Source organism: Callorhinchus milii, unplaced genomic scaffold (genome assembly GCF_018977255.1).
Source record: "Callorhinchus milii isolate IMCB2004 unplaced genomic scaffold, IMCB_Cmil_1.0 Scaffold1, whole genome shotgun sequence".
Classification (NCBI taxonomy): Eukaryota; Metazoa; Chordata; class Chondrichthyes; order Chimaeriformes; family Callorhinchidae; genus Callorhinchus; species Callorhinchus milii.
Genome location: NW_024704742.1, coordinates 93288174 through 93311118, shown reverse-complemented (window position 1 = coordinate 93311118; position 22945 = coordinate 93288174). Strand labels below are relative to the sequence as shown.

Genomic DNA, 22945 nt, shown 5'->3' with positions numbered 1-22945 from the left:
GTGACCTCAGCTGCAGAACCTGTTGACAAAGACTGTTGGGAAATGTAGATTGTCATGAAATAGTGCAGTCCCATGGGATATGTTGGCACCATTTTAAGCATCTACAATGAAATAGCAGGCTTTTAAGATCCATCTACATTTGCTAAATAGGGACGGGTGGAGCTACAAAGGAAATACCTTTTCCCCTCCTCCCATACACCTAATGAGTGTACATACTATTCCTTTCAATAAAGATATTTTCATTGAAATGTGTCCAAATGCATCTTGAGGATGTTGAATGAAATTAGTTTAGGGAATCTCAAACCAACATCTGTTATGTGGTGCATAGCACAAAGGTAATCATTTGCTTGTCTTTGCAGTTTAAAAACCCAACAAGGATTGCTGGTAGAATTTTCTGCTTTTCCTCAACGGTTCATAGATCTTTTGGAACAATGTATCCGAGAACAAGATAAAGAGATGCCACGGTAGGTTTCAATTGGCAGATGATCAATAGATGATTGAACAGAGTTGTGAATTTTTAGTGGTACTTGTTCATATATATATATATATTTATGAAACAAACCTACTTTGATTCTTGAATTGTACGTGTCCTAAACATTAGTTTATTTTTTGTGCAGAATAGCTGAAATATTTCTAAGATAACTTGAAATTGTGAGTAGAATTTATTGATCTTTTTGAGTAAATTTATGTATATGCTTCTTGACAATACATTTATGCTATCATATAAAAATGTTTAACAAAATTAGTTTGGCTAAATACCATGGGTATTTTGAAGGAACAGATACAGAATTTTGTTTTAATGTATCCAATTAAATGAGTTGGAGGATTAGCAGCATATGTTGGGATTGATATACCACTTTAACCTCATTAACTGGTCTGAAAGCAAATTCTCAAAATTTCCTTGAAATTATTTGAAAAAGTAGTTGTGTTAATAAAGGATAAATATATTTAACATCAATCGTTGCTGTCGAAAATATGGGATTGAAATTTTTTTTTTATGGCTCTTCACCTCCAGTGCTCAATGTGTTGGCCAGATTGGATGGGCCAAAAGACCTGTTTCTGAACTGTACTTTCTATTTAGAATCCAGGCTAAACTTGTTAAAGTTAATGTAAACCTGAAAGGATTAGTAATGTGTGTATTTTGTTTTAAATAAATGCAAATCAGATCATACATCGGATTCAATTAATCCAAAACTCCACCGCCTGGATACTCACCCACACAAAACTCCATACCCCCATCACGCCAGTCTTTGCCAGGCTCCACTGGCTCTCAATTTTTGAACAGATCGATTTCAAGATCCTCTCACTCATTTTCAAATCCCTTCCTGCCCTGGTATCTTCTTACCTATTCAATCTGCTTAACCCTACCCCACCACCCATTGCCTCCGCTCAGCTGGCTCCAGCCTCTTGTTTACCCTCTCCCCTCCGGTCCACCATAGGTGGACGTGCCTTCAGCCACTACACCCCGAAACTCTGGAACTTTTTCCCTCAATCCCTCCGATTTGCCCCCTCCCTCCCTTCCGACTTTCAAATCCTGCCTACGACTATTGTTCTATTATGTTATAAGACCTTCCTTTTGATCGTGCTTATGGTCACCTCCCCTGGGTCGGGATCAGACTCCGCAAAAGACATACACTATAGGACGCTACCCCACGTGAAGGGTGCTATATAAATGCAAGTTGTTGTAGTACATGACCTGAAAGAGAATAATAGATACAGGTGTAGCCTCCACTGAAAAATTAAGTAATCTTCCCTTTCAGATGATACTTTCTAATATTCAGTGTTTTAACTTCAGATTTCTAGAATTCAGTTTCTCTTGTTCTATTATATTTAGAAGTTACTGACTTATTATTGTTACATCCACTTTAATTTGGCATGCATTCTATGATGTACTTTGGATTATTTATTTCTGTCAGTTCATTGTAAATTGCTAATTATTTTCTGATCCACTCAAGACATAGCCTGATGGAGTCCTTTTTGAGATGCTTTTCTGATCTGTAATTAAAAAAAAGCCTTGTTAAAGGCTCTTATTTTTAATCCTCCTCATTGTTGATTTTCTGTAGGTTTCTGCTTCAGTTGGTAACTTCCTCCACTGTGATGGATCGCATCCCAGCGAACTTGAATGTAATAGAAACTAATCCATTCAAGCATCTCACCCACCTCTCCTTAAAGCTGCTGCCAGCAAATGATACTGATGTCAAGAAATATTTAGCTGTCTGTCTCCGAAATATGAAGGTTGGTTTCAAATGCCCATTGCTTTAAGCTTTGGATCTCACTGGGGCTTTGCTCAAGGAAGACCAACATTCTATTTCTCTGCTTGTGGAATGGTCTGAAGCTGAGGTTTGAACCAAAAGATTTGATGTGAAAAAATAGGGCAGAAGGCAGGAACAAGTGGTAATTCTTTGGGAGGACTAGAACAACTATTTTTAAACAGGATTGCATGAAGCATCAATAGATGTGTGCTCTACATGTAAATAATTAAATATAAATAACAGTTTAACCAATTATTTCTCTTTTTAGATGGAAAGGAATTCGCTTGACGATAGGTTGCACAGATCTGAAGAAGACTTAAATAAAAGATTAAGCATTACTCAACAGGTTTGTAAAAAAATTGCAGTGCATTTCTTTTGTTGGACAACAGAGCATACAGAGTGGAGCGCTCCTATGCATAATATGAGCAAGGGATTTGATCAGTTGGTCAGTAACATAGTGAATTAGTCTACTTACCCACTTCATAAGAGTTATATACTTTATGCTTATTTAATTGAATACTGGTAGAGCTGCATTGAGGTTGTATTTTATAGAGAAATTTAAACGGTTGAATTCGCAAGCAGTAGTATAAATACATTTTAACTATTTTCTTTCAGCCTGTTTATACATTTAATAACAAATTAAAAATGAGAATTTTTGCCTTTAATTAGGTTGACCTTTCTTTAAATGGGATAATTTGTTTTTTAAATAGGATAATTTTCCATTAACATTTTTGTTCAGACTTTGGCAGAAAAAAGTAAAGAATTAGATCGATTACGAAATGAATGGACATCACATTCAAGCTTGATGTCAAACAAACACAGTCAAGAGGTTACCACAGAACGAGAGAAATCTCAACAGGTGAGAATGTGTAGAAATGCAATGTGTGGCAGAACATTTTTAAAAACGCTATCTTGTACTTTACAAATTGAATAATGAATGCAGAATTCATCTTGAGTGCAGGCTTTCCCTTTCCGTACATTCCCTCACACTATTTTGGTGCCTGTTACTTGTAATCCTGCCATTTAACGTGGAGACCTGTAGCTCAGTGGTTAGAGCACTCGCTTTGCAAGTGAGAGACCTGAGTTCAATTCCAGGCAGGGCGAAACCTTGGGCAAGTTTCCTTACTCCACACGCCTAATAATAATCACTCCAAAAAACAAAAACAATAATAAATTGGTCATTTTCAATCCACGACTGTTTGTGGGACATTGCTGTGTGCAATTGGCTGCCGCGTTCGCCCACAAATATACAGTCAATTCACTTTACAGTGTATTCTGTGAAGCGCTTTGGGACGTCCTCCCGACGTGAAAAGCGCTATATCAAATGCAAGGATTATTATTCTTAAGTGGTCATTCCTCATGGGTGAGCTTGGTCTGAATGGTGCTTTTACCCATTATTGTAGAATGCTCCTGATTCAAAAAATGAAGAGCCTCGAAATAGATATCTTCTTTCGATTGAAAGTGTGCATTTTACGTTTGTTTTCCTCACATATGCATAGAATTACACTGATAGATATATATTAATATTTCCCCTTTACTCAACCTTAAAGTTTCTCTGACATTACAGTATTTCTGTGCCTTTTAGGCTCAAAGACAGTACCAGCTTCAGTGGGAACAACAGAAGAAGGAGATGGAAATAGCACACAGTCGAACAGTTCAACATTTAGAGAGCAGGCTAGCTGAACTGGAAACTATTAACAAGGATCTTACTGAGAGGAGATATAAATCAGAATCTTCAATACGGGAGTTGAAAGCCAAACTGTTGGGAATGGAAGAGGTTGGCAAATCATTTTTAATGTATTTTTTATGTGACTATTCAAACTTTTAAATAAAAAAAATGCATTATAGGGTTTAATTTTACAAGATGTGTAAATGCAGAGGGAATTACAGGCTATATTGAATTGCTTGTCAGAACTCATTGTCTGGACACAAATAGATGAAGGTTAATGTGGCAGGTTCCTGGAGGTCCATAGAACCATGTCCTGGTCTGAATCTCCCTTTTTCTTCAGGAGAGAAGAGCAGAAAATGTTCAGGGGGAAAAAAAATTGAGAAGACCACTGGTGCAGGATTATTGTAATAGAATATATAGAAATTCTCTTGCACTTAGTGGAGGATTCACAAACCTACAGTGGATGTATGATTTTATACAGTCAATTCACTTTACAGTATATTCTGTGAAGCGTTTTGAGACGTCCCAAAGACGTGAAAAGGCGCTATATCAAATGCAAGGATTATATTATTTTATTTTTCAGTTTGGAAAATAAGTACTCCTAAATTGTTTCCATGCTAATTTATTATTTTAACTGCATTTCCCATTTTTCTAAGCTAAAATGATAGATTAATTTTGCCTGTCCTTATTTTGTTATGTGGTGTTCAGGAGTGTCAAAGATCAAAGCAGGAAATTCTTTCACTGAGGAGAGAGAACTCCACATTAGATGCGGAATGCCATGAAAAAGAAAAACTGCTGAATCAACTGCGAACGAGGACCGCTGTCCTGGAGCAAGAAGTGAAGGATAAAGAGCAGGTGGTTACAAGGACAACAGAAGTCTTTGAAAGTACACAGGAACACAAGGTATTGGAAATCGGATGCAATTTATTTCACTTTTCAGTTGAGCATTCAGGATGAGGGGAGCTTAGAACAAAAGCAGCAACAAAACAGAAAACAGTCATAATGGGATCCACTGAACAACAACAACTTGTGCTTATGTAGTGCCCTTTGCGCAGGGAAGTGTCTCAGAGTGCTTAACAGTGGCTGAGCCCAGGGTGGGTGGGGGTGGGGGGGTGGCATGGGTGACCGTAACACAGTCGAATAGGAAGGTTTTCAGGCAGGACTTGAAAAAGGGGAAAGATGGGGCAAAGTGGAGGGATTGAGGGCGAGTGTTCCAGAGTTTTGGGGCATAGTGGCTGAATGCCTGACCTCCAATGGTGGCGTGGAGGGCGTGTGGGACAAGCAGGAGGCCGGTGCCAGTCGAGCAGAGGCGCCGGGTGATGGATTGGGGAGTGAGGAGGTCAGAGAGGTAGTGTGTGCCAGGAAATGAAAGGAACACATTTGATGTTAAAATCTTTAACCATTCAGTCCTTCAGTAGTTTTACATTGGGGTCTAACAATTGTTGCAAATCTGACCTGAATAATTTCTCACACAGATGAGACATACAGAAGAATTAAATGCTAAAATAATGCAATCCTAATCATCTTGTCTTTATCTGTTTGACATCTAAAGCAGCCCGTTTTAAACAGTTTGTTAATTGAATGTCTGATGAAATGCATTCACTGCTGCTTAAATATGATAAAATATTAAATAAAATCTTTTTATCAACAAACTTTGTGTAAAACAGAACTGGGATTTGCTGAATGTTGGCAGCAGTTTTTTTTTGTGTGAATAAATTCCTCTTCTGTACAGAAAAATCTAGAGGGGAGCTTAGAACAAAAGCAGCAACAAAACAGAAAACTGGAAGCTACTGTGAAGTCTCTTTCAGAAGAATTACTGAAGGTAACTGAACCGACACTGTTACAAAAGTGATTACTGTATTACCTTTCCAAGAGAACTTGGCTCAGACATATTCAGTTTATTTAATTTTTAGGCAATTTGCTGCCTGATTTACCGCTGAGTTGGTGGTAGGGATTGATCGTGACTACTGCCATCCTTCTTTGCGTCTGTCATCTGCTATCGTTCCTTGCTGCTACCTTCCACTACTCCCACTCAACCCTTCTCTCTCACCGCTCCCCCCCACTCCTATCCCTGCTCAACCCTCCCGCAGCCTCCCTCTGCTCCAGCCTGCGAATCCTCCGTCAAGCCCACCGTAGCAGAAGTCGCTGGCTGTCCAACAGCAGCCACTCTGACTGCCCCATTCCCCACCTCCCAGCTCAAAGCCCATCAGTCCGTGACCCTGAGTGCCAACCTCTCCTCCCTTATGCACATTCCCACACTCCCTGTCAACAACCCCCACCCGCCCCATCTCGCCCATTCCTACACCACAGGCTGTCCCCTACAAAATGTATGTTCCCTCTCCAGCAAAATGCTCACCATTCAAGACCTCATTATCGACGAACACATTGACATCCTTGCCCTCACCGAAACCTGGGTCACCTCAGTTGACACCTTCCTCCTGACCTAGGCCACACCACCCGCCTACACCTTCCACCATACCCCATGACCTAACCACCGTGGTGGCAGTGCGGCTCTCATCTCCCGGTTCCCACTCGGCTTATCCCCTTACTCTTCCAGAAACTTCCCCTCCTTTGAGCACCTTAACCTCTCCAACCTGTCCCTCAAAATCCTTCTTGTTTATCGTCCCCCTGCCAAACCCTCCCCCATCTTCCTCTCGGACATCTCCGCCCTTCTACCTTTCCTCTGCACTGAACACCTCCTCATCTTAGGAGACTTTAACCTGCACTCCACCCCCTCGTGCTCTATCTCGGCTGACTTCTCTCTCCTCTCCTCTCCCTGAACCTTTCCCTTCACACCCATTCCGCCACCCATGTCCATGGCCACCTGTCTCTTTACCTCAACAAAGTGACAAATGACATCTTGTCCTTCTGCGACCAGGGCTCCCTCTGCCTTCTTGACTTCTCTGCTGCCTTTGATACCATTGACCACTCTATCCTCTTCCACCGCCTTTCCTCTCACCTCGACCTTCATGGTTCTGTCCTTGACTGGTTCAGATCCTAGCTCTCATACAATCCTTTTTAATATCAATGTACTCCCTCTTGGTGACATAATTCGCAGACATGGGGTCAATATCCACATGTATGTGGATGACACCCAACTGTATCTCTCTACCTCGACTCCAGGACCATTACCCCTCCACACCTCAGGCACTAACAGCATCACCATCCAAGGATGTACACTCTACTTTACAAAGCCAGTCCAGAAACTTGGTGACTTGTTTGACTCTCAACTGTCCTTTTTTATGACACATCAGTGCCATAACCAGTTCTGCCTTCTCCAACCTCCGCAACAACGTGCGGCTCTGCCACTGTCTAACACCGCAGACCGCCGAGACACTCATACATGCCTTCATAGCATCCAGGCTCGACTATGCAAACTCCCTGCTTGTCCAACTCCTCCCTCTACAGGCTGCACATCATCCAGAACTCTGCAGCCCATGTCCTCCCGTACCAGGCGCCGTGACCCTATCGCCCCCATCCTCCGCCGAATCCACTGGCTTCCCAGAGGATACAGTACAAGATCATGGTCCTCACCTTCAAAGCTCTCCATGGTCTTGCTCCCCCTATCTTGCCGACCTCCTAACCCCATACAAACGTGCGCGCTCCCTCCACTCAGCGGCCTCCAGTCTGTTTCATGTCCACCGCCTTGCCCGCCATACCATTGGCAGGTGGACTTCTGCCACTCTGCCCCCACCCTCTGAAACTCCACTCCGCAATCCCTCCACCTCGCCCTCTTCCTTGCCTCCTTCAAGACCTGTCTCAAGACCCTCCTTTTTACCCCCCTCCCCTGCCCGCCCTACATCCTCCCTGATCCTGACCCCCAGCTTGAGTCCAAAACACTGACTGGCCAGTGACTTCAGACATCCTCCTGACATGAAAAGCACTATACCAATGTAATTTTGTTGTTGTACTGGCCATCCTTCAGGTCGTTTCAGTTGAATTTGCCATGTTTGATGCCTTTAAGGAAAAAAAGGAAAGAGGATTACTGTCTTACTTGTTTGAAGGATTAAAGGTTGCTTCCTTGAATTATGTTAAGAGCTAATAAATCCCATTTGAACCATTTGCGGGACAACAACAACAAGATTACATTTGTATAGCGCCTTTCACGTCGGGAGGATGTCCCAAGGCGCTGGACAACGTACAGCATTTCAGACACAAGCTGGGGTCGAGGTGGTGGGGGGGAAGAGAGGAAGGGGGGTGGCTGATGACTTGGTCGAAGAGGAGGGTCTTGAGGCGGGATTTGAAGGAGGCTAAGGAGGCGGAGTGACTGGGGGATGGAATTCCAGAGTTTGGGGCATGCTCTGCCACCAATGGTGGGGTGGGTGGGTCGGGGGACATGGAGCCGGCTGAACGGAGGGATTGGGCGGGTTGGTAAGGGGTTAGGAGGTCGCAGAGGTAGGGTGGGGTGAGGCCGTGGAAAGCTTTATATGTGAGGACCCGGATCTTGAACTGGATCCTCTGAAGGATAGGGAGCCAATGGAGTCAGGCGAGAATGGGGGAGATGGGTTCACAGAGTTTGGTGCGGCAGAGGACACAGAGTTCTGGATTATCTGCAGCCTGCGGAGGGAGGAGTTGGGAAGACCGACAAGCAGAGCGTTTGCGTAGTCGAGCCTGGAGGTGATGAAGGCATGAAGGCATGAACAAGAGTTTCAGTGGCCTGAGGGGTGAGGTAGTGGTGGAGTCGGGCGATGTTACGGAGGTGAGGGAAGGTAGAGCAGGCCATGGCTTGAATGTGAGGGAGAAAAGACAGTTGAGGGCCAAGTAGATATTGTCGATCATTTATTTTTTAATCCTTTTCAAGAAAGGATTGAGTCCAAAGATTTCGAAAGTGTTTTTGTTTAAAGTACAGGTGCATTCCACTTAATTTCATATTCCATTTAATTGGATAGAATTTCAAGGTATCGAACATTAGCTGTTTGTTTGCACGGTATTGCACTCTGCTCGGAATGCATATCGGATAATTGCAGAATTCACTTAATTGCATGAAAGATTTCATTTCATTGATTTCATTTGCACCTGCATAATTAGTTAGGATACTTGCATTGGTTGAGGAGTTGAACGCGTTGAGGTGTATATGTGGCATCTTTTCAAGCACATTATGAGAAGAGAGGCAACGCGGAGAGCGACGGGAAGAGCTGAAGCATGATGTGTTAAGAGAGGTGGTGCGGAGATTGGCAGCAGAGACGGTGTGAAGAGCGAGGGAAAGTGGTACCACTAGTGAACTTTCGGTAATTGCATATTCTGTAGAATTGCATGGTGTCTGTTTGGTCCTACCTGCATGCAATTATACATTGAAACTGCAAATCATATTTTAGTTTTGTCAAAACTTCTCAGAAATTGTTGAAATTGAATCAACATTTAATGCTGTTTCATTACAGGCCAATGAGATTATTAAAAAACTGCAGGGAGATATGAAAAAACTGATGGAAAAGATCAAACTGAAAAATACTGTGACAATGCAACAAGAGAAACTTATTGGAGAAAAGACGCAAACAATCCAGAAAGAGCAAATGGAGTTGAGGGAGGTGCAACAGAGTCTCCGATTAAAGGAGGAGGAGGTAATGAAACTTCATAAATTGATCTACACATCTTGAAAGAATATTGAGGAAAAGATTTTTTGAAATAAAAAAGTTTATTCTTAATAGATGTCTAAACAGCAAGAGCACCTTGAAGCCACAGTCCAAAAATTGGAAGAGAGCAAGCAACTTCTAAAGACAAATGAAAATGGTAAGTTTTATGAATGCTTGAAATCTTTTTGTATATATGTAGGAATGCGACCTGACTTTGCTTCACAGTTTGGCCAGGTTCTTTACATTTTGTTTTATTTCAAATGCAAGAATTGGAATGCAAATAAGGATTGAATTCTTTAAATATGTACACAACAACAAAATTACATTTGTAGAGTGCCCTTCATGTCAGGAGGATGTCCCAAAGTGCTGAACAGTCAGGTGTCGGGCCTGAGCATGGGGAAGGAGTGGTGTAGGGGTGAGGGAAGGCAGAGAGGTGGGAGGGAGACCAAAGGCATGGTTGAAGAGAAGGTTCTTGAGACCGGCCTTGAAGGATGCAAGGGAGGAAGCGATGCGAAGGGACCGTGGGATGGAGTTCCAGAGTGTGGGGACAGAGAGGCTGAAAGCCCGGCCACTGATGGTCGGGTGGGAGACATGGAGCAGGCCGGAGCCCGCTGAACGGAGGGAGTGGGCAGGTTGGTAGGGAGTCAGCAGGTCACAGGTAGGAGGGGCAAGGCCATGGATGGCCTTGAAAGTGAGGACGAGGATCTTGAACTCGATCCTCTGAGGGATGGGGAGCCAGAGGATTCGGGCGAGGGTGGGAGTGATGGGGTCATGGAGAGTACACGTGTTGCAGAGTTTTGGATGATCTGCAGCTTGTGAAGGGAACAGTTACGAAGGCCGATGAGGAGGGAGTTTCCGTAATCGAGCCTTGAGGTGATGGATGCGTGGGTGAGGGTTTCGGCAGCCTGAGGGGTGAGCAGTGGCAGAGTCTGGCAATGTTGAGGAGGTGGTGGTAGGCAGTGCCGGTCATGGCGCGGATGTGGGGGAGAAAGGACAGTTCAGGGTCAAACAAGACACCCAGGTTCCTGACTGGCTTAGTGAGGTTGAGTGTGCAGCCGTGGAGGCTGATGCTGCCAGCGCCCGAGGTGTGGAGGCGCTGCCACGAGCCAATCAGGAGGGCCTCGGTCTTGCTGACGTTGAGTTGGAGAAGGTTGTCCCTCGTCCAGGACTTGATGTCAGACAGACAGTCGGTCAGGACACCAGTAGTCCTGGAGTTGAGAGTGGAGGCAGAGAGATAGAGTTGGGTGTCATCTGCATAATTGTGGAAATTTACCCCATGTCTGTGGATGATTTCACCAAGGGGGAACATGTAGAGGGTAAAGAGGAGGGGATCAAGAACAGAGTCCTGAGGAACACCGTACGAGAGAGTGCGGGGGCTGGAGGAGAAGCTGTTTGCTGTGACAAAGTGGACTGGCTTTGTATGCGCAAGAATGCAAATGCTTCTTCACTAATAGTTCAGTGTGTGATGGGAGTGCATGGCACGGCATGGCCTTTTACAAGGTCTTTTAGACCGGCTTAGTGAAGTTAGCGCAGAGCGGAGTTAGTTGTTGACTGGATTACCGTGCGTTCAGTTGAGTTTAGATTCCCAGACACCATTCTCTGTACATTGCTCTTGTCAGACCACACCTTGAATACAGTTCTGGTCACCACGACATAAAGGGGCTGTGGAGGTGGTGGAGAGGAGAGTAACAAGAATTATCTAATTTAGACGAATGAGCTATGAACAATGACAAGAGAAGCTAAGGTTCTTTAGTCTTGAGAGAAGAGGGGTCCTCACAGAGGTGTACAACATTTGAAATGGGATTGAAAAGGCAACTTCAGGACAGATACCAGGAAGTTTCTCTTGATGTTGATTACCCTCTGGAAAAGCTTACCAGGAAAGGAGTTAGAGGCCAGGAGACTAGATTTGTTTAAAAAGCAGCTTGATGCAGTGATGGGATGGGTGGGGGATTGATAAAATAGGTGGTTGAAGTGATGAGCTAAAAAGCCTTCTTCAGACCAATCCTGTGATCATTCTCTTTGGTGTAAATATAGCTGTTGCACTTTACAGAGGAACCTCATTGTAGTGCTTTTTGATGTAGCATTGCTTTGCTTTTAGCATAGGTGTTCTGTGGATTTGCAGTAAACCCAACTTCTGCCACTCACTAGCTGGCTTTTTGCACTAAAAATGGGCAACTTGTGGAGTCCTGCAACTCAGTTTTCAGAGCACTCGCCTTATAATAATAATAATAATCCTTGCATTTGATATAGCGCTTTTCACGTCAGGAGGACGTCCCAAAGCGCTTCACAGAACACACTGTAAAGTGAATTGACTGTATATTTGTGGGCGAACGCAGCAGCCAATTGCGCACAGCAATGTCCCACAAACAGTCGTAGATTGAAAATGACCAATTTATTATTGTTTTTGGTTTTGGAGGGATTATTATTAGGTGTGTGGAGTAAGGAAACTTGCCCAAGGTTTCGCCCTCTGCCTGGAATTGAACTCAGGTCTCTCACTTGCAAAGTGAGTGCTCTAACCACTGAGCTACAGGACACTTGCCTTGCAAGTGAGAAACCTGGGTTTGATTCCCGGCAGCGCTTTGAGATGTCTAGAAGACCTGAAAAGTGCTGTATCAAATGCAAGGATTATTATTATTAACTTCCAGGTTGTCATTTCTTAGGAACATGGGAACAGGAGGAGGCCATTCAGCCCTTCTGCCATTTAATTAGATCATGGCTGATCTGTTCCTCAACTAATTATTTCAATTCCAATTTCCTGCTTTCTCCCCACATCCCTTAATATCCTGACCTGCCAAATATCTATCAACCTCACTCTTGAAGGTGTGGATATAATAATAATAATCCTTGCATTTTATTTAGAGTCTTCTAGATGTCTCAAAGCGCTTCACAGAATATGCTGTAAAGTGAATTGACCATAGATTTGTGGGCAAAACGCGGCAGCCAATTGCGCACAGCAATGTCCCACAAACGGTCATGGATTGAAAATGACCAATTTATTATTGTTTTGGAGGGATTATTATCAGGCGTGTGGAGTAAGTACCCAAGGTTTTGCTCTGCATCCAGCATCCACGGCCTTTCGGGGGAGAGAGTTCCAGATTTCTTCCAAGTGAAAAAATGCTTCCTGATTTCACTCTTAAATGGTCTGGTTCTAATTTTAAGACTATGCCCGCTTGTTTGGGATTCCCCATCAGAGGAAATAGCTTCACTGTATCTATCCTATCAAATCCCTTTATCATCTTAAATACCTCAATCAAATCAGCCCTTAACCTTCTAAACTCAATGGAATACAGTCCAAGTTTACGCAGCCTTTCCTTGTAACTTAACCCTTTTTAAGCCTGGTAACATTCTGGTGAACCTGTGTTGTACCCCCTCCAGGGCCAATATATGGTAATGGTCATTTTCAATCCACGACTGTTTGTGGGACACTACTGTGCACAATTGGCTGCCGTATTTCTCCCACAAATATACAGTCAATTCACTTTACAGTCTTCTGTGAAGCACTTTGAGATGTCGAGAAGCCGTGAAAAGTGCTATATCAAATGCAAGGATTATTATTATTATTTATAATTAGGTGCCCCAAACTGAACGCAGTACTCCATATGGGGGTCTGACTAACGCTCTATACAGCTGATAATTATAGAATCATAGAAATTCACAGCACTGGAGGAAAATATTTGGCTCATTGAGTCTGCACCAGCTCTTGGAGCAAGTTGCATTCAATCCCACTCTCCTGCTGTATCGCCATACCCCTTCAAGTCTCTTGTGCAGGAAATGTTGCTAATATCTTGTGCATCAGCGATGCTTCTTGTGCATAGCGTGCATGTGCAGGGGTCAGGACATGAAGTCCGCAGCAACCTGGCAAACTAGAATTCAACCATTTTTGTTGATGCCTCACTTTAAGACAGCCCTCGAGACATTGGACAGCATTATAATATCTCTGTACAACTGTATTAGTTGCATCAGTTTGCATCATTCATTTGGATAGCGCCTTTCACGTCGGGAGGATGTCCCAAGGCGCTGGACAGTCAGGGGTATGGATATTCTGATCTACAGTATTAATAGAGCATAGATCAGAATTGTTTCTGGTACAGGATGAAAAATAAAATGGACATGAGGAAAAAAGGAATGAGACATGCTGTAAAAGAAAAAAGAATAGATATATCGTGTGAAGCTCTTTGAGCCATCCTCCTGATGGGAAAGGCACTGTATTTATTGTAAGCATTATAATAAAGCCAAAGGAAAGTATTTTTCTGAACAAAATGTGATTGTCAACATGGGTGAATGTTACCTGTATTGTGTAACATAGAGCCTGTGGTCTGGGAGAGGAAGATGATTTGGTCCAACTCAATTTGTTCTTTAAGTTATGGACGTATCCTAGAAAGTGGACATTCCTGAAAGTCTTAACATTTTAAATATGTATTGATAGAAGATTTGGATTATGAGATTTTATGTGACCGTGCTTTGTGAGCTGATGCTAATAAAACTTCAGTGTTGTGTGTTTACTCGGGTAAAAGGTGTTAAATCTGGTGTCCAATGATTCCCTGAAGCTTGCACTTTGCTTCTGAAACTGCAACACTGTTTGGGAGAGAAGAGCATTTAAAAGCTATAGATTCTGCTGTTTTACTTTAAAATATTTTTAACAAGGTACTTGTATTTATTCATCACAGTAATATCCTGGTTGAATAAGCAACTGAATGAGAATAAACTTGCTTCAATGCAAGGGACACCGGGCTCATTTGATCCATCAACAATATCCAGTGGCAATTTGTCGAGGCCTGGTGTTGTACAAAACAGTCTGGTAAGTGGCGTAACGCATTACTATGTGACTACAGATCACACAGATTTTAAAATGTGAAGACAAACAAGTCTCTTAAAATGTGGTGTAAGATTTGCATTTGCAGCTCTAATGAGGGGAGGGGGGAAGAGAATATAATTAATTTGGACTAAAACGGTAATAAGAATGTTGAAGTGTTTTTTTTAATGGCTTTAAATTGTTTTTAGCTTTGTGGTAACTTAGTTTTCTCTCCCTTTCTGAGATGTTAATTCAGGTTAGGATAGAGTTCCATAAATGCTAGCAATTCTCCAGTAATAATATGCAATTCAAAGCAGGGGTGGGATCATAGGTTTCTTTATTCTCTACTCAAAACACTCCCATCCATTAACCATAACAACACAAATTTGTTCCAATCCCAATGTACTTCCTGTCTTTATCTCAATGGCTCTTTTTTAATTGTCCTTTAAAGTAATATCACTTTCAAAGATGCCATTGTTCATGAATGAGCTTCGGCATTGACCAGCAGTGGATTATTTATCTGTGTGTGGCATAATCACAACAAAACCTGGTGCTGTCTCATTCAGCATTTCCAACACGTACATGTTCCAGCAGGAGTCAGAACAAGACAAATTAGCTCTCCTCTCATTCCCCCTCCCTTTCACTTCAAGGCCATTAGGTTGATTGAAATGTGCTCTTAGATTGTCCAACAAAGATTAGATAACTCAGAATAAATTGGAGATGGAAACTAGGACATTCCTGATCTGTTTGGTTTAAGAGCTTCAGGACTTGCCAATTGGTTTAAGCAGCCCTGGTTTCAGAGAGGGATATCAGCCAGGGTGCCTGCTCCTGGTAGATATGAAAACCCCTCATGGAAGCGAGTATGTAGATGACAGGTGAGGACATATTGGGCTGAGTCGTAAAGAGACATAGTTGAATATTCTTCCTAATGGACTTGGAGAGAGGGGGAGTTGAGAGAGCAGGAGAGATAATTTGCCTTGGTTCTGATTCCTGATCATCATCCAGTGACTCCTGCTGGAACATTGAAGAAGCTCTCCAGACGCAACCCCACGGAAGGGCGTTATATAAATACAAGTTGTTGTTATTCTGCCAATTTTCACGGTCTAGTATCACATGAGTAATGGTCATTTGGCAGAAGTGGAGGGTGGTTGGTACCTGTGGAATTGTAGCCTAAGTTTGGCTGTGACATACTGCTAACCCAGATACTGCCAGGGATCCCTGTAAGTGAATCTGAGTAGCTATTAGTGAATCCATTTGTGAACTTTTTCAAGCTCATTATTTCCCAATGACTGTTTATGTATGAGGGGCACCTGACCAATCAACGACAACAACAAGATTCCACTTGTATAACGCCTTTCACGTCGGGAGGATGTCCCAAGGCGCTGGGAATCAGGAACAGAAACCCTGTTAATTATTCCCCTGCCTCCTTCCCAAGAAAAGATGCTGAGCCAGATTGTTTTACACCTAACCAAACATACTTAAATTTTATTTTGAAAAATCTAAATACTCAGAATTTGAGTGGAATTATTTTCCCCCTCCCCCCGATTCTAGCTCATGGGTGAGAATTCTATCCGGACTTTATTTAGATTAAAAATGCTGCACAAAGATCAATTACAGTTAATGGGTATTTAATGCTAGTATTTTGCAATTGTGAAAGTGTTGTGGTTTTCAAAGATCACATATGTTAATTGCCAGTAATGTATGGATATTGCTTTTCATTTTTCAGCAGGCTCTGTACAGCACTCCTTTCTCTCTCCCAATGCCGCATCCTGTCTCTTCTGCTTTGGCTTCAGATAATTATTCTAAGATCTTTGTTCCTACTATACGAACGAATACTGCATCCCTGATTCCTCGTGTGCCAGGACGTGGTCTGCAGGCAGGCTATTTTTACATTTTTTTTATAAACTATTATTCATCCTTTTCTGTCATGTCAATCAAACCCTTAAATGTGCTGAAGTGTATTAAATTGTTTCAAACCGTATTAATAATCATAATTAATCCTTGGATTTGATATGGCATCTTTTAGAACATCTCAAAGCACTTGACAGTATATTCTTTAAAGTGCAGTAACTATGTATTTTGTCGGCAAACCTGGCAGACACTTTGCTTGCAGCAATACCCACAAACTGCCATGAAATGATTCAACAATTTTATTTGGGTGATTGTTGGCGAGGACACTGGGAAAAACTAGCTTTTCTCTTTGAATAATCTCCTAGGATCTTTAATTTCTATCTGAACAGGTAGACAGGACATTGGTTTAACCCAGTGGTGGCCAACCTTTATGGTCAGCCAATAAAACATCATGCGACTGTTCAGGGCAGGGTGCTTCATGACGGCCCCACAATCCACTTCCAGCTCGTGGGCCGCAGGTTGCCAATCACTGGTTTACTGTCTCTGAAGGACGGGACTTCCAACAAAGCACCCCACCTCCAGGATTGCGTTGTAGTGTTACCGTAGACAAATATGAGCTCAAAATCCCAAAGTAGCACTTGAATGCACACACAACTGTCGGAATCGAAGTTTGTAGGTTTGAGCCCTATATCCAAGATTTGAGTTCATAATCTAGGCTGGCAGTGTACTGTGAAGCAGTTCTGCTTTGTTAAGAAGTGATGTAAATGTTAAGACTGTTTATTCTGTTAGATCAAGTGGATGTTCGAAAAGAATTCGCCTATTTTAAGGAGCAGGGATGTCTCATGGCCAGTATTGCTCCCTTGTCTAAATTCACCAAAAACGTTATGTTTTGTCATTCATTGTTAAGAATTGCTGGTAGGGATTACTTGCTGAGTTTAGCTAAACAACCCTTTACTGCACTTAAGAATATACTCCTTTGGGATGCTTTAATATAAGTTGCTACATTGTGTAAATATTTATTAAAAGTTGACAAAAAGTAATTTTGATACATTGAATTTTGTAGCATGTGTGAAATGATTGGCAAAGTATACATTTCGATTAATAGTTGCACCTAACATGGTAAAATGGAACGAACCAAAGTGGGTTTTGTAACAAAAATGAAGTGATACTGTTTGACAGATGATCTGAAAATCTTATAGGTGCACTTTAATCCAATGGTGTCAAATTCCACAAGTTCTCCTGTATGTGACTCCAAAGCAGTCCCTTCGACTTCGACACCAACTATGACAGCAGCCTCTACAAAGATGTATGTATTGACTACTGTAAGATTATACCCAGTTTTATAGACTTAATGTCTATAAAACTGGGTAGCTTCTCTGTAATTTTTACAATCTGTTTTGTAGTTGTTCAGAGTTCACAATCAATTGATTGACAATCAAATCATATGATATGGAAAATCCGATGTTTGCAAAGCCACTGAACTAATAACTTTTTTTTGCTTTCTCCTGAGAAATGGTTTTGCAACAAATTGCAAATCAGAATTTGTGATTATGGCTGCTTTTTTGTATTCTGCCCAGAACAGGCCCAAAACTGCAAAAAAAAAGTGTGGAAACAAAATGTATATGTTGTCTTTGGGGCTCGATTCATATTTTCCCAATTTTTACCTCTGCATTTCATACAGAATCCTGCAATTTTATTTGGAAACTGAAAATTGCTATTAGTAATAAATTTTACACAACTGTGAAGGAACATAATTTTTTAACTAAATATGTACTCTGTAGTCCTGCTTTCTACTTATGCATGGCCAAGAAAGCCTTACACTCCTGAAGGATGGTTGCTGTCTAGCCTCAAGCTGGTTGCGTGCATGTATGGCAAGTGGTGAGGAGAGGTTAGGCTCAGCTGTGATGCCCTCTACAGTCGAGTCATGGCCACTGCCAAACCCCACATATGAACGATGGCTTCTTGGATGGAGTAAGACAATCAGCCAAGTCGCCATTGTAAGACAACCTGTGGAACTGCACCCCAGCAAGAGGAGACCAAACCAGCAGCAGGGAGGCATATGCCATTGGGAGATATTTGATAGAATTTTTTTTAAAGAAGTCATGCTGTCTTCAGCAAGTTGCAGAAAGCAGGTGACACCTATAGAAGTGTATCCCAGCAGCTTAAAGAGGAAAGAACATTTGTCAATTTTAACTCTACAGTGAAGTAAAGACTGGCATAACTCTTACATTAAAAAGATTATATTTAATGGTTATAGGTAGTTAAAAGAATACAACAGAATAATCCTTATATATCCACGTACTGTTCACAACGATTAAGGTTGGCCAAACCAAATGTTGCAGAAGAGATGGAGGCGTAATGTCCAATTTAATCCACCAAAAGGTATCTGGGTACTGCTGTACTGTTGCCTGTTCGATCACCCAAAAGTTATCCAGATACTACTGTACTGCTGCCAACTGGAGAACGTCAATAAAGTTGTTGACTGCCATCTTAGTCTTGATCTTCCTTCTTTAGAAGCTGCAGTATGGTTTGTAATTCCAAGTTCCAACTCCCTGACTCTTCTGATTCTCTTCCTGAATCGGTTTCTCTTCATGCAGTTGGTAGATGACCTTATACCCATTTCATCTTTTGCAAGATAGTTCCTTTGTCTCTAGTTTTTCCTTTGAAAAAAATGAAGTAAGCCCCCACCCTTCTTAAGTTGCTAGTGACCTTGAGCAGGCTGTTTTCCCATGGGGAAAGAACTGATGGGGAGAAAGAGAGATGGTCACCTTTTTTGTTTTGGCAGCCTTCTCCATCCTGCGCGTTTCTCAGCCTTGAGATAAGCAGGTGTCTGAGGGAGACTGTAGTCTTTATTGTTGTCAGAGGAGTGAAATCTTTCCACGAAAATATGAAATGGTATTAATTAGCACATGTACTCTATCAAAGGCCCTAAACTAGTCATTAAAACAAACAACTTTATGAAAAGATTGTAGGTAGGTTACATTCTAAGAGTATATAAAGATTAATTAAAAGCCTTAAAACATTTTTTCCTGCACCCCCAAGATATGTTAGAGTTTGGAGTACATTTATAATGTGTGCAGGAGAGGTTCCATTTTGAAGTTGGAATATTAATTTCACTGGTAATTTCACCGTGATTGTTTACGGTTTTATATGGCTCAAATTGTAATGGCAAAGGCAGTATTTCACCTAAGGTTGCAGGAGAACAAGCGACCAATAGTTTGACAGAGCAAGGGAATTAATTCCTGTAAGGTCTACTGAAGTTTTTCTTTCCTTAATTTAGTAAAAAACAATTTGTAGATTAGTATCTTGCATTCAATTTAAATCACTGATTTATCATTTGTAAAACCAAATTCTTAACTGCATTCTTTATGCAAGTACATAAAATATATAGGGAAACTTTCTTCTACGTTCCAGTCGAGTGTGTAAATATAGTCAAACCTTACTGTAAACTTGTGGGGGGCAAACAACATGCATCTTATCAGCAATTCATCTTATTGAGTTTTTTTTATAGAGGTTAGCACAATGGAACCTTTGGCTGAGACTTTTGGCTGAGACCTGGGAAAAAGGTTATTATAAACCAGCTTAAAAATGCACTCTGTATTGGCCATTTAAAATGCTAACCTTATAAATTGTTCTACAGATAGGGCTTTAAAAATAGTTGGAATCCAACATTAAAATAAAGTCATGGTAGAGTTTTTTTTCAAAGCCCTCCATTAGATATACATTAGACATATATATACACACACATATTAAACATTTAATAAATCTTCATCAATGCAAAGTTTCTCTATAGTGAATAACCTGACTTTAACATTAAACCTGGAACCCTCCTCCTTTACTGTCACTGGGCCCATCTGTTGACACACACAGGAATAACCAGTCAATATTGAACTTTTTCAGAATCAGATAGTATCTAATGGGCTCTCAGGCTGGTCTGAATTATCAGTCAATTCCCAAACTCAATGGGGCTGGCTACTCCCTGTAACCTGTCATACTGGAGGTGTGGCAGTCTTTATCTCTCCTTGAACAATGATGAAACACATGATAAATTTACAGAGGATTAGATATTGGCTGTGAGCCTGATTTTGCTAATTGTAGGGAAGCTGTACAGTGAAACTTCTGGTGAGTTTATTTGCTGGAATAAAAATCTCACCATATAAGGAGACTATTGACGGTTTGAAGGGGAGAAAGTGATAAGTTCAGTTACAGGTGGTTCACCTTAGATCCCTATCATCCTCAACATGAATTGAAAAGCAGTAAACCAAAGAATGGGGAGGCAAGGTGGGGGGTGGGGAGGCTGTGTTCTCCACTTTCTCAGGGATGTGAAAATAACTATGTTTGATGTTGCATTTTGTAAAATTGGATAAAGTAGAATCTTTGAAAATAAAGTATTTTTATAATTCTGTAGACTAACTCTTTGATGTAACTAACGACAGATTGATTTAATTGGGAAAAAAATCCTGCTTTGTTTCAGGGAATCAGTTGGCTTAGACATGAAGTACTTGCAGAAGAGGGATGGCAGTAATACGGTATTGACTCAAGGCGTGCCACTTCAGATGGCTTCATATCCATCCAGTGCAGGTAGTAATATATTTGAATATAGGTACTGCAGTCTTGTGCATATTATTTAATTTCAGCCTCTGCCCCTTAGAGCAATAATTTTAGATGTCTGTGAAGTCCTTTTTTTATATAAAGAAATTAGTACTCCTTTCAGACTTTACTCTGATTTTTGTTTGAACTGTTTGTTAATGATGTACCTACAGTTTGCGATATGTTGTATCAATGCAATATCTACAATATAAGGGAGAGATTCACATCTTAAAGGGTGGAAAGTATCCACGTCTATGTATTGAGGGTTATATGTGTGAATGTTCTATTTTGAGGTGTGAGCACAGCTCAAGGTGACTTCTCTCCCTATGACAGGAGCATCTAGTCTCTGCTCACAAGTTCCCCAACAGCATGCTTGAAATCAAGGAATCGTGGGCAGAAACACGTACCCTAATACTTCATGGCACAGCAGCTGTTATGGCTGTTGTGCTTACCTACAAAATGCACAGTCAATACACTTTATAGTAAATCCTGTGAAGTACTTTTGAAACATCCTCCTGGCATGAAAGGCTCTGTATCAAATGCAAGGATTATTATAAGATTAGGATAGTATGATTTTTTTTGTTAAAACTTCAGGCTAGTTTTGAGCAATAAATAAAGGTGTTTTAAACTGATAATAAAGCCCTGCTAAAATTAGGTATTAAATTGGCTAACATGACCAATTATTTTGCTTTCTTTTTCCTTTCATATGTTTTAATTAGTATCAACTAGGCCACCTGTATCTAAACCAGGAAATCCACCACCAAGAGTGTCTGCCTACTTCCCAGGACAACAGCCGAGACTCCCAGCATCGTGAGAGAAGAGGATGGAATACAACTTCTCAGCGTAACTCACAGTCACACTGTGACAGGGATTGTGAGAAAAGAAATTCCTTTTCTAAAGACAGGCCTCTTGGGTAGTTTACTGCAGCTTTATGCAGGATTACATTTAGGTCTATTTATTCATTGTAAGAAATGGACAGTGATCATTACGATAACTCAAGATGCTCATTCAAACTGCCAGAATGCATTCCATTGCCATTCCCAAACTATTAATCTATAGACAAATATAACCTTCATTTTAGGAAAAGGTCTCCTGTACAGGTTAGAGCCAGGTTCGGGGGAGGAAATATACCAAAGTACCTGTTGTATGTCTTAGGTTAGTTTTCTATCATGTTCCTTACAAATCACTGGATTGGTGTGAATGGTAAATATTTTGGAGCAATGGACAGGTTGAGAGTAAGTTTAACAATGTAGATCTTGGGTATCAAACATTACAGAGTAGAGAATATGGACTACCTTCTGCTAGATTCATACTATGTCTTTTTGATGTTTAGTTTTGTCTTACTATTTGTAGAATTTTTCCCTATTAATTTCTCTTTATGCAAACTTTTAGGGGATGGAACTCAGCATAATTCGTCAGTTTGTGCATTATTGTGTTATCACCATCTTTGTTTTGTAGCTTTCGTCTTTTTTTGGTCAAGCTATGCTACCTCTCTTATAGGACTGCTTTTCTTTACCCAGAATCGTGTGTGGCACCAGTTGACATTGAATAGAAGAAAACTGTGTTTCTATGTGTTTGATTAGTTGGAATTACTGTATGCCCTCTTTCTTAGCATCAAACTGGTTATGTGAATCAACTAACAGAAACTAGCCTTCAGTTCAATTTTCATTTCATTCAGTTTTATTATTGAAACCTCACATTAATTCAGTGTATACAGTCAGTATTACAACATAGGAGTGGGCTGGCCCTGCCAAGTGCTGTGGAGGTCAGTTATCCTATTGAGGACTGATATTTTGCATTGGAAAGGAAAAAATGGTGAATTTTACCTTGCCTGTAGAGCATTTGTTGTAAACTTTTGTACCTGCAGATTAAATTTCATCGTTGTATATGAATAGGATTTCAGATATTATTGCCCAACAAATAGAAGCACTGTGCATCACGCGTACTGTCAGATTATTTGCCTACACTTCGGCAGCTCTTTTGTGCAGATATGAGTTGTGGTGCATTGTTTCACTTCAATTGGTGACTAATATAATTGCATCAGGGAATTTAAAGCACATCAGATGTACACAAGTGATACCTATCATACTATAAGTAGTAAGTTATGACATCTGTTTTACTGAATGTCAATGTACAAATTGTAACATACTTTGTATTTAATATGAGTGTTGCATACATATTTTGAAGAAATAAAATACATGCACTTTTGCAAAAACATAAA

The 22945-nt window shown here is 41.1% G+C and overlaps 1 protein-coding gene across 2 annotated transcripts in view; it reads left to right on the top strand.

Moving 5' to 3' along the window:
• Positions 1-22945, top strand: part of sass6 (SAS-6 centriolar assembly protein) — a 36242-nt gene extending 13297 nt beyond the window's left edge. The window contains exons 4-17 of one of the 2 annotated variants that reach the window (XM_007899993.2): positions 360-464; positions 2064-2235; positions 2521-2598; positions 2992-3111; positions 3838-4029; positions 4630-4824; positions 5654-5743; positions 9300-9479; positions 9567-9648; positions 14159-14289; positions 16010-16159; positions 17334-17440; positions 20609-20715; positions 21444-22945. In XM_007899993.2, coding sequence (XP_007898184.2) covers positions 360-464; positions 2064-2235; positions 2521-2598; positions 2992-3111; positions 3838-4029; positions 4630-4824; positions 5654-5743; positions 9300-9479; positions 9567-9648; positions 14159-14289; positions 16010-16159; positions 17334-17440; positions 20609-20715; positions 21444-21538 — 1804 coding nt within the window. In that variant the 3' untranslated portion in view covers positions 21539-22945. The remainder of the gene's footprint in view (positions 1-359; positions 465-2063; positions 2236-2520; positions 2599-2991; positions 3112-3837; positions 4030-4629; positions 4825-5653; positions 5744-9299; positions 9480-9566; positions 9649-14158; positions 14290-16009; positions 16160-17333; positions 17441-20608; positions 20716-21443) is intronic. The other variant, XM_007899995.2, reaches the window with a different exon arrangement.